Here is a 14,525-nt window from a genome sequence, read left to right on the forward strand (position 1 = left end):
TTTGCTGCCACTACCTTACCATTTATAATATGGTGTTGTCATTTTCTGACCCTGTTGGGTGTCTCTCAGGTGATCTGAAGCTCTCTGAAGGCAAGACCCAAATTCCTCTCTATTTACCATTGAGATACAACCATCAATGTGTCTGATATATTCTTTGGGCTAAATAAATTTCTGTTGATATTCCTTCTGTTGAGGGACAGAAGGAATAAATAGAATAAATTTATCCTGAAGTTGTTTTGAATGTAGATGGAAACATATATTTTTAAAAATATCTATTCATAATTAAATGTTACCAAAAATTAAACTAATTAAAAGAGAAAAATAACACGAACAGTTCCCAATCATATGATGAAATCTTACTGAAAGCAGGAAGAGTAGCAAGTTAAGCTATTTGCTTTTTAACTGAGAATCTGAGTTTCAATTTCTTTCTCATCACACATCTTAAGCAGGAGTTAAAACAAATTGAAGTTTCTTGAAGAGATCTAGTTAGAAGGCTCAGAGTCTGAATCAGACAAAAATGAGAAAATAATTCTATACACTCTAGTATTTTTATTTTTACCTTCCTTTATACTTTTATTTTTCTTTCCACATTTATCATGGACTAGACATTGTTCTACTTGTAGAAACTATTCTTTGTTAGCAGAAAAAATCTTTAAGGAGCAAAAATTTACATAAAGACTAGAAATTCTTGTATGGTACTTAAAAATCATTTATTTGAGCATCACTTTTTTTTTTTTTTTAAAGAACAAGGAGGAAGAACTACAGAGAACAATTTTTTTTTTTCTTAAGATTTTATTTATTTATTTGGCAGAGAGAAATTACAAGTTGATGGAGAGGCAGACAGAGAGAGAGAGAGGGAAGCAGGCTCCCTGCTGAGCAGAGAGCCCGATGTGGGGCTCGATCCCAGGACCCCGAGATCATGACCTGAGCCGAAGGTAGCGGCTTAACCCACCGAGCCACCCAGGTGCCCCTGAACATCACATTTTTAATGGCTTATCAGCATAAGATGGGTGATATGAACATATCAAATGATTCTGAGGTCTACAGGAAATTTGGAAACTTGGTATAATATTCTTATTCCTAAAGTTACAAAACACAATATTACAGTGATGTGTTATCATCACCTATGATAAATAAAATTAAACAGAGTTGTTAATGGAATATCTCTAGAATTTATTTCTAGTCACAAATTAATATAAATATAACACAATTTTATATAACTATATATCACTATGATATATACGTAAATAATAATATAACACGTATATGCATGCTATATATATAACATTATAATACATATATACTATAATATATATTACATGTAATATGGAGTATGAGGCACTATCCCCAGTTCAATATTTGGTAACTATTACAATCATTTTTCTATCACCATTGCCTTGCATTGCATCATAGCATTAAAGGGCATGGACTGAGAAATCAGGTAGATTCAGATTATTGACTCTTTGGTGTTCTTGTTTTGAGACTTTCCCCTTTCTGCTTCCTCTCCTATAAAATGGGGATAATGCCACCCTTTTTGATTTGTTATAGAGATTGCTGATTAATACCAATGTATTTTTAATTATTAAATTAGGATGAAAGCATATGAATCCATATACATGATTGAAGCTAGTAAAACTAAACCCCAGTTTGATAGAATTGTCCAAATATTCAAAGAGTGATCCTGACTTAGGGTTATTTTTTCCTTTTCTTGTGCCCATTTTGCTCTTTTCAATGCAAAGTCTAGGATTCATATCATTCATTTTTTTTTTCTTCATTTCATAGGTGCTCTTTACAAAAAGGACATCCAAAATGTCCTTTTGACCTCTGCTCGAGTTGAATCAATGTAGATCTCCAGGCACATTATTTGGCATCTGAAATAGCTTTCTTACTACACAATTTTCTAATGGCATCTTTCATCTGATCATTTCTCAAGGTATAGATTAAAGGATTTAACATGGGTGTTATTGTAGTATAGAACACAGCAACTGCTTTATCAATAGATAAAGTAGCTGCAGGTCTCATGTACACAAATATGCAGGGCACAAATAATAGGACAACCACTGTGATGTGGGAGACACAGGTGGAGAGGGCTTTGCGCCTTGCCTCCAAGCTGTGGTTCCTTAGGGAGCGCAGAATGACCACATAGGAAACCATCAAGAGGAGGAAGTTTAAGACACAGATGAAACCACTGTTGGCAGCAACAAAGAACCCTAGAGTATAGGTATCAGTGCAGGCAAGATTGAGCAAAGGGTTAAGATCACATATAAAATGATCTATGATATTAGGGCCACAGAAGGGTAATGGGATGATAAAGAGGATTTGTATGGTTGCATGTAGGAAGCCTCCCACCCATACCACTCCCATTAGAAGGCTGCACACCTGCCGATTCATGATGGTCATGTAGTGCAATGGCTTGCAGATGGCCACATAGCGGTCATAGGCCATCACAGTAAGCAGGATAACATCAGCACCTCCAAAGAAATGCTCCCCAAATATTTGGATAATACATGCATTGAATGGGATGGTCTTCTTTTCACGGAGCGATTCTATGATCAGTGTAGGAGTATTTACAGAAGAATAGCAGGCATCAATGAAGGAGAGATAGGCCAGAAAAAAGTACATGGGGGATCCTGATAATGGGCTGGCAGTGATAGTGACTACAGTGAGCACATTTCCTACCACAGAGATGATGTAGATGACCAAAAACACAGTAAATACGATTTTCTGCATCTTTGGATTCTCTGTGAGCCCCAGTAGAACAAACTCTGTCACATTGTTCCTATTCTCCATAATTTCATTTTATGATTAATTATGTTACCTGAAAAGAAATCATTTTTTATTAATGTAAACTTGACTATATTAAGCTTATTACCTAGTAAATAATAAATGCCTAAATTCCATTGAGTCATGAATTCTCATGCTGTTTTTTGACATATAAAGTAAGCTCAAGTTCTTGAAGATCATCTGTGCATACTTCATCATCTGAGATAACCAAGAGACTATGTTGTTGTAGTCAAGGCTATAAATACAAAGCCAGGATTTTTTCCTTTATCCTTAGAATTGACAATATGAGTGGAAGGATGAACAGAAGTTGGAGGAAGGGTGCCACTTGGATAAAACTTTGGTAGCGATATTTGTGTGTCTTGGATAAAGTCAGCTGAGCTCCAGTAAGGGGATGTAAGCCAGAGACAGAAAGCCCATTATCAGACTATTTAAAGAGTTGACAAAAATTGTAATAGGATATTTCTTATGGGAATATAATAAAAGGCTACAGGACCTACCATAAAAAATTGGTTGTAACTGGGTAAAAACCCAGGAACTGGAGGGTATAGGCTTGGTGAAATAAGTCAGTCAGAGGAAGACAATTATCATGCTGTTCACTCATATGTGGAATACAAAAAATAGTGCATCAGATCATAAGTGAAGGCCAGGAAAACTAAATGGGAAGAAATCATAAAGGGAGGCAAAACCATGAAAGACTTTTTTTTTTTAAGACTTTATTTGTTTATTTGACAAAGAGAGAGATCACAAGTAGGCAGAGAGGCAGACAGAGGTAGGGGGGAAGCAGACTCCATGCTCAGTGGAGATCCTGATGTGGGGCTCAATCCCAGGACCCTGATATCATGACCTGAGCCGAAGGCAGAGGCTTAACCCACTGAGCTACCCAGGCACCCGAGGACTTTTAACTCTTGGAAACAAGCTGAGGGTTGCTGAAGGGGAGATTTTAGGGGAATGGGGTAGCTGGGTGATGGGCATTTAGGAGGGCAAGTGATGTGATGAAAACTGTATGTTATATACAACTGTTGAATTATTAAACACTACATCTAAAACTTATGATGTACTATATGTTAGATAAAAAGTTTAAATTAAAAAAAAAAAAACTCCAGGAACAATATACTAGCTAATAAATATATACTTCTAATAATTGATTGCTATGTGCATGGATGGCATGGTAGTAACCTGAATGCTTAGTATTACACCACCAATCTTGCAAATGAAGAAACAATTGCAGAACTGATGGAAATAATAAGAATAATAAATACAATATCAACTAAAACTTACCAGACTCTGTTTTTGCAGAAATGTAGTTCTTTAATCCTCACTACAAACCTCTAAGATGATTACCACTATTTTTATACTTCTTTTACATAGTAGAAGATGCAAACTTAGGGAAGAATTAAGGATCCTGGCTAGATCCAGCAGATAGTAAAGAGTAGAGCCAAGGTTAGATCAAATTATTCTTGCTATTTTGTTTTTGCTCCAAATTTTTAATCTTTACCCTACCTTGTCATGTTCCAGTAAACAATCCTGAAGTAATAATCTCCTTTCACAATAATAATTATAATGACTTTCATGCCATTTTGGAGGCAAGTATATATGAAACAGTTTCATCAAAACACACACATATACACATTGGAATCCTTAAATATTAATAAAAAATGTGGCGCTGCTTTCATTGAGGAGCACTCTTACTTTAGCCTTTTGTGCAGACCCATTAGCTACCTTCTCAATCCCCTTACAAGCATAGGTCCCCAAATTTTTCTGCACACCTTGAAAATGACTACAAGAGTGGTTGAGTGTACTGTATTGGTTTGAACTTTAGAAAGACTAGACTAGAACATTGCCTTTTACACTTGCAACTTCCTTTATTCAAGGTATATTTCTAGACAATGTACATCCTTGTTTCTTCATCTATGAAGTGAAAATGATCATATCCGTATCCTAGGTGTTACAAGAATTGATTGAAGAAACATATACACATGCCCACCACATTAAGGGGGGCACATAAGAATTTCACTTATTTTTGTGACTGTGTATGCAACTAGGAGATTTGAATAATTGGTATTTTGAGTGATGTATGCATAAACCTTTAACCATTCAATCAACTCACAAAGGTTCATCTCCAATTTTACTTCTCAAGAAGCCACAGAGACTCACATTATCCATAACAGTTAACCTCAGGAAGGAGTCTTCATGGTCTTGCATGGACTAAATGACTGTGATTTCTGCCATTTATTACTCATATTTTTGTATTTTCTCTCTTTCTGTGTGTGTGTGTGTGTATGTGTAGTGTATTTACATTTGATTTTCATGCTTGTGATTAGTCTTGAATTGGAAAGGAGGTGTCTCATGGCAAAAAGAAAAGCACCTGGTGTCAGAGAGCTGGGTCCTACAAATTATATAATCTCTATGAGCCTCCAAGCTTACATTTGCCAAATTAGGTTAATGACATTTGCCAAGTATCTATTGGATAATTAGTGTGAGGATAAAATATTGTTATATTTGTCAAGCTTTGAAACATAATGATTACTACATATAGAAAGGATCAATCTTTAAGATGATTCAACACTAATGAAAAACTTACCTTATAGACTTAGTTGATCTTAATGATATTTAATGGCTTTCAGAAATAATTCCATCCTCAGACTGATGCCTTCTTGGATAGGGGTCTTTTAATATGAAAGATATGACACACTCAGACATGGACTATTTAGGTAATTTGATAACCAATCAACAGTTCTTGAGAAAGTAGTTTCTATTAGTCTAAAACTTTCCTCCTAGCCTAAAGCCTCAAAATTCTACTCAGAAAAACTGAGATTTGAATTGAGAATGGATTCTTCTGACAATCTGTGGAGAAATGATCGCCAGATGGCTCTGGCCCCATAGGCAAGAGGCAAGAAATATGGAGGCAACACTTTCAAATGGGTCATTCCTACCATAATGAAACTTGCTCTGGAAAGGTGAACCCCCCACAACACCTTCATCTGGCACTGCATGGATATTTAAAGAGGTTTCTAGAAAGGTTCAAGGACCTTGGCTTACAACTATTGCTTTCTCCCTCTGGAATTAATTATCTCTCCTGATGGAAAGGCTTTTTCTTAAAAACAGGTGTGCTGAAGAGACATGTTTGAGAAACATGCAGTTTCAAATAGGGAATTACATTCCCTGTACTTGGAACCCAAACAAAATTTCTCTTTGGGGAATTTGGTTCCTCTTCTTTCCTTTTCTGAAATACTTTATTTATTTATTTGTTTGTTTGTTTGTTTGTTTATTTTTATTTACTTGACAGAGTGCAAGTAAATATTTTATTTATTTACTTGACAGAGTGCGCAAGCAGGGAGAGCAGGAAAGGAAAAAGCAGAAGACAGACAGTGCTCAGGGAGCATAAGGCCGTGTTCAATCCCAGGACCCTGGGATCATGACCTGAGCCAAAGGCAGAAACTTAACTGACTGAGCCACACAGATGTCCCATGAACTTTGACTTGTTAGAAAGCTAAATGTCATGTAAATAGAAAAATGGCATAATTTCATTGTGGGGACTGTGATATACTTAACCTGTTGACTCCATATCCACAGAGAACTGCTTCCTTAACAATATTAACACTTTTGGGGATACCTGCTATTTATTGCATCTGAGTTTGAGTAGTGAGGGCATAAAAAATGGAAAGGTAGCCATTAATATTCTTTACTGCAAAAGCTATTTTACACATTCACTAGAAAGATAGAAAAGTAAATAGAAACTCTAATAGGATCTCAATTAATAATCTCTGGAATTCATGATCTGGTCAGTAAGTAATACTAGGTAACATTAAAATTGTGGCAAGACATCAAAACACAAGCAGGAAGTTGTAATTTTAACCAGAAGAATTGTTCCACATTCTTGTCACCTGATATCGTTACTCATTTTTCTTTTAGGCACCCAAGGAGTTATGTGGTAATATAGTATTGTGGTTTTAATTTGCTTTTCCTGATGACTAGTGATGTTGGACACTTTTTAATGTTATTATTGGATATATAATATATATTATATATAAATATCTTCATTTAAATTCCAGTTAGTTTCCATACAGGCTAATATTTTTTTGTTGTTGTTGTTGTTGTTGCTGAATATATTTATTAAATAATTCTTGATTCTCTACAGCACCTCTCCCACTTTGTTGGTTGTAGGTCTTTTTTATTTGTCTTGATAAAATTTTCTATTTTCCAGCTGATTTGTTGTTCCCTTTCTTTATACTTCCAATTCTTTCTTTCTTTTTTTTTTTTATTTCCAGCATAACAGTATTCATTATTTTTGCACCACACCCCGTGCTCCATGCAATCCGTGCCCTCTATAATACCCACCACCTGGTACCCCAACCTCCCACCCCCCGTCCCTTCAAAACATACAGGCTAATATTATTTTCATGTGTACAATATAGTGATTCAACAACTTGATACAATGCCTAGTGTTCATCACAAGTGCTCTCCATAATCTCCACCAGTTACTTATCCCCTACCCCCTCCCTTATAGTAACCATCACTTTGTTCTCTAGAGTTGAAAGAGTCTGTTTCTTGCTTTGCCTCTCTATCTCTCTCTCCACTATCCCTCCATACTGGTTTGCTTTATTTCTTAAATCCAAATATGAATGAAATCATATGTTATTTGTCTTTCTCTGGCTGACTTGTTTCACTTAGCATAATACTCTCCAGCTCCATCCATGTCATTGCAAATGGCAAGACTTCATTCTTTTTGATGGCTAAATAATATGCCATCACATATCATCACCTTTTCTTTTTCTTTCTTTTTTTTTTCCATCACCTATTCTTTATCCATTCATCAGATGATAGATATTTGGGCTGTTTCCATAATTTAGCTATTGTAAATAATGCTTCTATAATCAGGGATGCATGTATTACTTTGAATTAGTGTTTTTCTATTCTTTGAGGAGATACCTATGAGTGCAATTTCTGGATTTCATATATATAGATATATATAAATATATATATATATATATATATATCTACCTATAGATAGATAGATAGTTAATTATCAAACTCAACACCCAACAAACAAATGATCCAATTAAAAAGGGGCAGAAGAATCGAATACACATATTTCCAAAGTAGATATACAGATGGCTGAGAGACACAGGAAAAGATGTTCAACATCACTGATCGTCAGGAAAACACAAATCAAAACTACAGTGAGGTATCACTTCATACTTGCCAGAATAACTCACATCAACAATGGAAGAAACAACAGATATTGGTGATGATTGGAGGAAAGGGAATACTCTTGCACCATTGGTGGGAATGTGAAGTTTGCAGCTGCTGTAGAAAACATTACAGTTTCCTCAAAAAGTTAAAAATAGAACTACCCTATGATCTAGCATTTGTACCTTACTTTGAGAATTTCTTTTTTTTTTTTTTTTTTTTTTTTTTTTTTTTTAAAGATTTTATTTATTTATTTGACAGAGAGAGATCACAAGTAGATGGAGAGAGGCAGGCAGAGAGAAAGAGAGGGAAGCAGGCTCCCTGCTGAGCAGAGAGCACGATGCGGGACTCGATCCCAGGACCCTGAGATCATGACCTGAGCCGAAGGCAGCGGCTTAACCCACTGAGCCACCCAGGTGCCCGAGAATTTCTTTTCAAGTCCTTTGTAGAGTATAAAAATAGTAATTCTGGGTTTCTTATTACTTAACTATAAGTGCTTTTTATATATTCTAGATATAGGTATTTTTGTCATATAGATGTTTTACACATTAAAAATAAATAAAAACAAATAAATATAAACCATATATTTATATATAATTTAAATACACAATTGCATATAATATAAAATTTTTATACATAAGTGCGTATGCTGTATTTTTTTCCTAGTCTATGAATTTGTTTTTAATGACATCCAATGAACAAAAGACTTAAAATATTAACAAGTTTCAATTTTCAGTTTTTCTTATAGTTTTCGCTAATTGTGTAATATTTAATAAAAATAATCTTTCTATTATTTCTATAGGTTTAGCTTTAAAATCTATGTCTCTGCTTCATTTTGAGTTAATTTTTGTGTATGGTGTGAGGTAGTAGTCCATGTTCATTTTTTTTTTTTTCATATGGGTATCCAATTGACCCAACATAGTTAGTTGAAAAAACATCTATTCTTTCTCCCAGTGTATTATCTTGACATTTTTGTAAAACAAAACAAAACAAAACAAAAAAAACCACTCACATTTAGGTCTATTTATGGATATTCTATTTTTTCAATGATCTATATATTTATCCTTATAGCAATACCACACAGTGTTGTTTATGGGATATTTTATATATATAAATATACACATAGTTTAGCTAGAATAAGTTCTCTCTCCCTTTTTTTTTTTTTAAAGATTTTATTTATTTATTGGACAAACAGAGATCACAAGGAGGCAGAGAGGCAGGCAGAGAGAGAGGAGGAAGACGGATCCCTGCTGAATAGAGAGCCCGATGCAGGCTCAATCCCAGGACCCTGGGATCATGACCTGAGCTAAAGGCTGAAGCTTTAAGCCACTGAGCCACCCAGGTTCTCCTAGAATAAGTTCTCTAACTGCTCTCTTTATTCCTCTGAGATTTTACATACAAGTTGTATCATAGTATTTGTCTCTTTTTTTTCCATTTTTTAACTTAATTTTTAATTTCTTTTTAGTGTTCCAGAATTCATTGTTTATGCATCACCCCCAGTGCTCCATGCAGTATGTGCCCTCCATAATACCCACCACCAGGCTCACCCAATCTCTCACCCCCCTCCCCTCCAAAACGCTCAGTTTGCTTCTCAGAGTCCACAGTCTCTCATGGTTCATCTCCCCTGCAGTTTCCCCCAATTCACTTCTCTCCATCTCCTTTCTTTTTCTGGCTTATTTTACTTAGTATAATGCTTTCCAGATTTACCATGTCTTTCAAAATGGCAGGATTTCCGTTTTTTTAATGGCTGAATATTATTATATTCTTCATTCATCTATTGAAGGACATTTATATTTTTCCCCATAGCTTGGATATTGTAAATAATGTTAGCATAAATGTTGGTGTGTAGATATCTCTTTAAGATACTGGTTTATTTGTTTACTTTGTTCAGGTAAACTCCACACCCAACATGGGACTTAAGCCTCAGGTCCTGAGATCAAGAGCTGTATGGTCTATGGGCTGAGCCAGCCAGGCACCCCCAAGATGCTGAATTAAGTCTTTCAAATATACCCAGAAGTAGGACTGCTAAATCACATATAAAGTAGATCATTTTTTTTAAGGCTTTGAATTATCACCATTTTGTTTTCCATAAAGGCTATGCCATTTTACATTCCAACCAACAGTGTCATGATTAGTGTGAGAGAGGTGTCCTATTTTATTCTTTTTCATATGGATATCCAGTTTTCTCAAAGCCATGTATTGAAGTTACTGTTCTTTCTGTACTGTGTGTTTTGGTACCCTTGTCAAAAATCAGTTCACTGTATATGCGTATGTCTATGTCTGGATTCTTTATTCTGTGCCATTTTTCTATGTGCCTGTTTTTATGCCAATATCATACTGTTTTGATTATTACAGCTTTGTAATACAGCTTGAAATCAGGTAGTGGGATGCTTTAAGCTTTACTCTTCTTTCTCTGGATTCCTTTGGTTTTTCAGGGTATTTTTGTGAGTCCAAAGAGAATACGGATAATTCTTTCTCTACCTGTGAAAAAAGCCATTGAAATTCTGATCAGGAGTGCATTGAATCTATAGATTGCATTAGGTTGTGTGAACATTTTCACAATATTTATCTTTCTAATTCCCTGAGCATGGAATTTTTTTCACTTATTTGTGTATTATTTTATCTTTTTCTAATATATCTTATGGTATCTAGTCTAAAAGCTTTCACCTTCTAGGTTAAATCTATTCTTCAATATTTTGTTGATTTTGCAGCTATTGTAAATAGGATCATTTTCTTAAAATGTCTTTCAGTAGTTTGTTGTTAGTGTATAGAAGTGCAACTGATATCTGTATGTTGATTGTTTTATCTTGCAAATTTATTGAATTCATATATTAGCTCTAATTTTTTGGTGGAATTTTAGGATTTTATATATATGAAATCATGTGATTAGTTATAGAGATAGTTTTACTTTTTTCCTCAATTGGATGTTTTCATTTACTTTTTAATCTAATTTCTCTAGTAGAAACCTTTAGTAAACTGTTTGCTATTAGTAATGAGAGGGAACATCCTGGTGTTATTCTGATTTTAAGTGGGAAATATTTTGTGGATTGTGGTTCTTTGTATGTTTAGTGATTTTTCTAAATTATTTTTCTAAAATCCATATTCTGTGCGGTTACAGAACTCTTCTATTAGCTTAGAGGTTAGCTAGCTACTTGACAGAGACATCTTTAAACAATTTGTACAAAAAATAATAATAACATAGGTCTAGATCTACCTTATGTTGTGCTCAGACTTTGGTGTAATGTCTCTTCAAAGTTCATTGAGGCTTCTTCTTCTTTAATGACCTGATACTTAATTGTGTAAATATCCTATCTATCTATCTATCTATCTATCTATCATCTATAAAATGTATATTCTTGTCAGATGTATAATTTTATGTATGTGTCTACAGTACTTTTAAGTTGCATTTTTCAGATCTTTTCTGTTCTCCTGACATAATGTTTGCTTTACTCATCAATAATTCAAAAAAAGGAGTATTGCAATTGTCTCCTGTGAAGATGGATTCATATTTTTTCATATGGATTTACCTCATTTTGTTTCATGCATTCTGAGGCTGTATTACTGAGTGCGCATATGAGTATGGGTTATGCAGCAAGGAAAAGACAAATGCTATAATTTAAGGGCAGTATTGGAAGACTTTACTTTCATGATGTGGACAGCTATAGAAGAAACCAAGGAGTGTGCAACATCCCAGGCTAGTGAATTTGAGTGTGTTAGAGTATGGTGGGTGCAGAGAAGGGGCAAGCAGAAGTGGAGATGAGCAATGCAGAAAGGAAAAATATGTATTAAAATAAAACCCTAGATGGACCTGGCGTGAACCCAGGAGGATCACCTGCGATGTACTAAGGGCTATGATTTACTCAACCTGTCCCCATGAGGTTCTACTGACACTCTATTTCTCTCTCACTCAAGGAGAGGGAGATAAAGCAAAGGAAGATAAAACAAACAACAAAAAAAAGCGGGGGAGGGGATGATTATGCACTGTGGCATTTCCAAATTCTAACAAGTGCCCAAGCTAAGTAATATCCAGTAGCACAGAAAAAGTTGTAATTGGATTGATAAATAATTCAAGATTTGTTAAATATATATTATGTATTATGATCAACAACAGAGACTTCAGTCTTCAAGGAAATTATTCTTGAAGAGGAGAGAGGGAGAAAGGGAGGGTGGTGGGAGATGGAATAGCCTGGTGGTGGGTATTAAGGAGGGCATGTATTGCATGGAGCACTGGGTGTGGTGCATAAACAATGAATCTTGGTACACCGAAAGAAAAAAAAAATTGTAAGATGTTGATAGACTTACAGAAATTAAATGGTTGGCAACTTCAGAGAAAAAAATATATATACCCATAATTTTATATCAGGGCTATAACACTGCAAAAGTATTGAATCACTCAATAATAACTCTCACGAGATAAATGATAAAAGCCTCAAGAACATCTGTATGACCTTATAAAAATGTAGGCTTTATTTTTCAAATTATAACCACATAATGCACTGGCCACTGTAAAATGCCTGTGGGAGATTTTCCCTCAGGTCCTTCTTGTGCTTTTAATTCAAGGTAATCCCAGTAACACTTTCCTGAAAGCTTCTTTTGTATGGAAGATTCACAGGAGAGTCAGGGACATTCCACATGTGTTTGCTATTTTATAGCACAGGCACAGAAATTAAAATAACAACACAGCCTAAAGGATTACCCTGACATTCCAAAGACATTTAAAACCTCACAGAAGTGAGCATCCTGATTACTATGTATGTATGTGTGCATGTGTATAATGTAATGTATGTTTATATATTAATGTATTTATATATACATAAATAAGTATGTTTAAATTGGGAGGAAATAACTAGGATATTTAACAATTTATTTTACATAAAAATTCGATCTTATTGAATCCTTTAAGTTTAAATTCTTCTGGAATAAATTTTTTTGTTGGTTATTTTCAAGAGTGGTCATTCAGGATATTCACGATAAAATCATGATAATTTGAGGGCAAAGGAAAGGTTTAAAGCTTTTATTTATGAGAGGGTATTTAAGCAAAATGAATAAAGTATGAGCTTCCAAATCATATTGAAAAGGTTTAAATACAGATTGCCCCCTCATACTTGTGTAACCTTGGGTTTAAATTTCCTTATTTGCAAAACAGGGGCAATAGTACAACAATATACCTCATCAGGTCATAGTGTAGACAAAATGGTTGGTAAATGAAAAGAGGTTACTAAAGTGCCTATAATATATTATTATTTCCCATTTGATTTTTAAACATTTTAGTATAAATGTGTCAATAATTGAGCCCATAAATATCAATTTCACGTTTTTTCTTTATTATAGATGTGATAAAGTTAATTTTATTTATTTGACAGAGAGAGATACAGTGAGAGAGGGAACACAAGCAGGGAGAGTGGGAGAGGGAGGAACAGGCTTTCCACCAAGCACGGAGCCCAGTATGGGGCTCAATCCCAGGACTCTTGGTTATGACCTGAGCCAAAGGCAGATGCTTAAGGACTGAGACACCCAGTGCCCCCTGGATGTAATAAATAGTTTTAAAAAGCCAGAAGAATCAGGGCATCTGGGTGGCTCAGTCAGTTCAGGATCTGACTCTTACTTTCCATGCAACTCACAATCTCAGGGTCTTGAAATCAATCCCGGGGGCAGGCTCTGCATGCAGTGTGGAATCTGCTTGAGATTCTCTTTCTCTTCTCCCTCTGCCTCCTAACCTGCCTCTGCTGGCTTGTTCTCCCTCTCTCCCTCTCTCTAAAATAAATAAATGAATGAATGAATAAATATTTTTAAAAAGCCAGAAAAATCATGTCAAATTGTCCTTGATGGATTTTTACACTATCCATAGATTCTCGTGTCCTCAGTCATAATTTCCACTTCCAAATAAGCTAATGAAACTTCTTTTCCTTTTAACCTGTAGTTAACATATGTATGCAAAGAATTCCTCATACATTTTTCTCAAGTGATTTAAAATCTAAGGAGCCATTCTTGAGAGAAATTCCTTAAATAAAGAAGTATGTAAAAAGGTGGACTCTAAATTTACTCCAAAAACCCTGTTCATACATATATATGGTGTGTGTGTACGTGTGTGTATGTGAGAGAGAGAGAGAGACAGAGAGAGAGACAGAGAGAGAGAGGGAGAGAAGAAAAACAGGATTTTTATTTAATGGATTAAATAATGACCAAAAGGAAAATGACTCAAATATGAACAGAGGGTATTTATGCATATGGCAACATTCCCAGAGATTTTTATGGTCACTGCTTTGTGAAAGCTTTTTTTTTTTTTTTTTCCCCTATATGGGCTTATCTTTTCTCAACTAATATTCAGTCACTGTAAACTGAACAATACTGGATCAAATGTTGAGAGATGTTGTGTCTTAACCAAGAGAGAACTTGTTACAGCTTTGTTCTGCAATTTTATGAAAAGTTGTGTATAAGTTCATATATCCTTTAACTGATCATAGTCTGCCACATAAACAAGGAGTAAGTTTCGATAGTCTCAATTTGTATATAAATAAATATATTGTTCAGCTTTGTTTTATTAACCCAGA

The 14,525-nt window shown here is 34.8% G+C and overlaps 1 protein-coding gene across 1 annotated transcript; it reads right to left on the reverse strand.

Annotated features, from left to right (window-relative positions):
* Positions 1-1,860: 1,860 nt before the first annotated feature.
* Positions 1,861-2,790, reverse strand: LOC116600076 (olfactory receptor 4C46-like). Its single transcript, XM_032360077.1, has one exon. It carries the CDS (start codon positions 2,788-2,790, stop codon positions 1,861-1,863), a length of 930 nt encoding a protein of 309 aa, XP_032215968.1.
* Positions 2,791-14,525: the final 11,735 nt, after the last annotated feature.

Source organism: Mustela erminea, chromosome 9, assembly GCF_009829155.1.
Source record: "Mustela erminea isolate mMusErm1 chromosome 9, mMusErm1.Pri, whole genome shotgun sequence".
Lineage (NCBI taxonomy): Eukaryota > Metazoa > Chordata > Mammalia > Carnivora > Mustelidae > Mustela > Mustela erminea.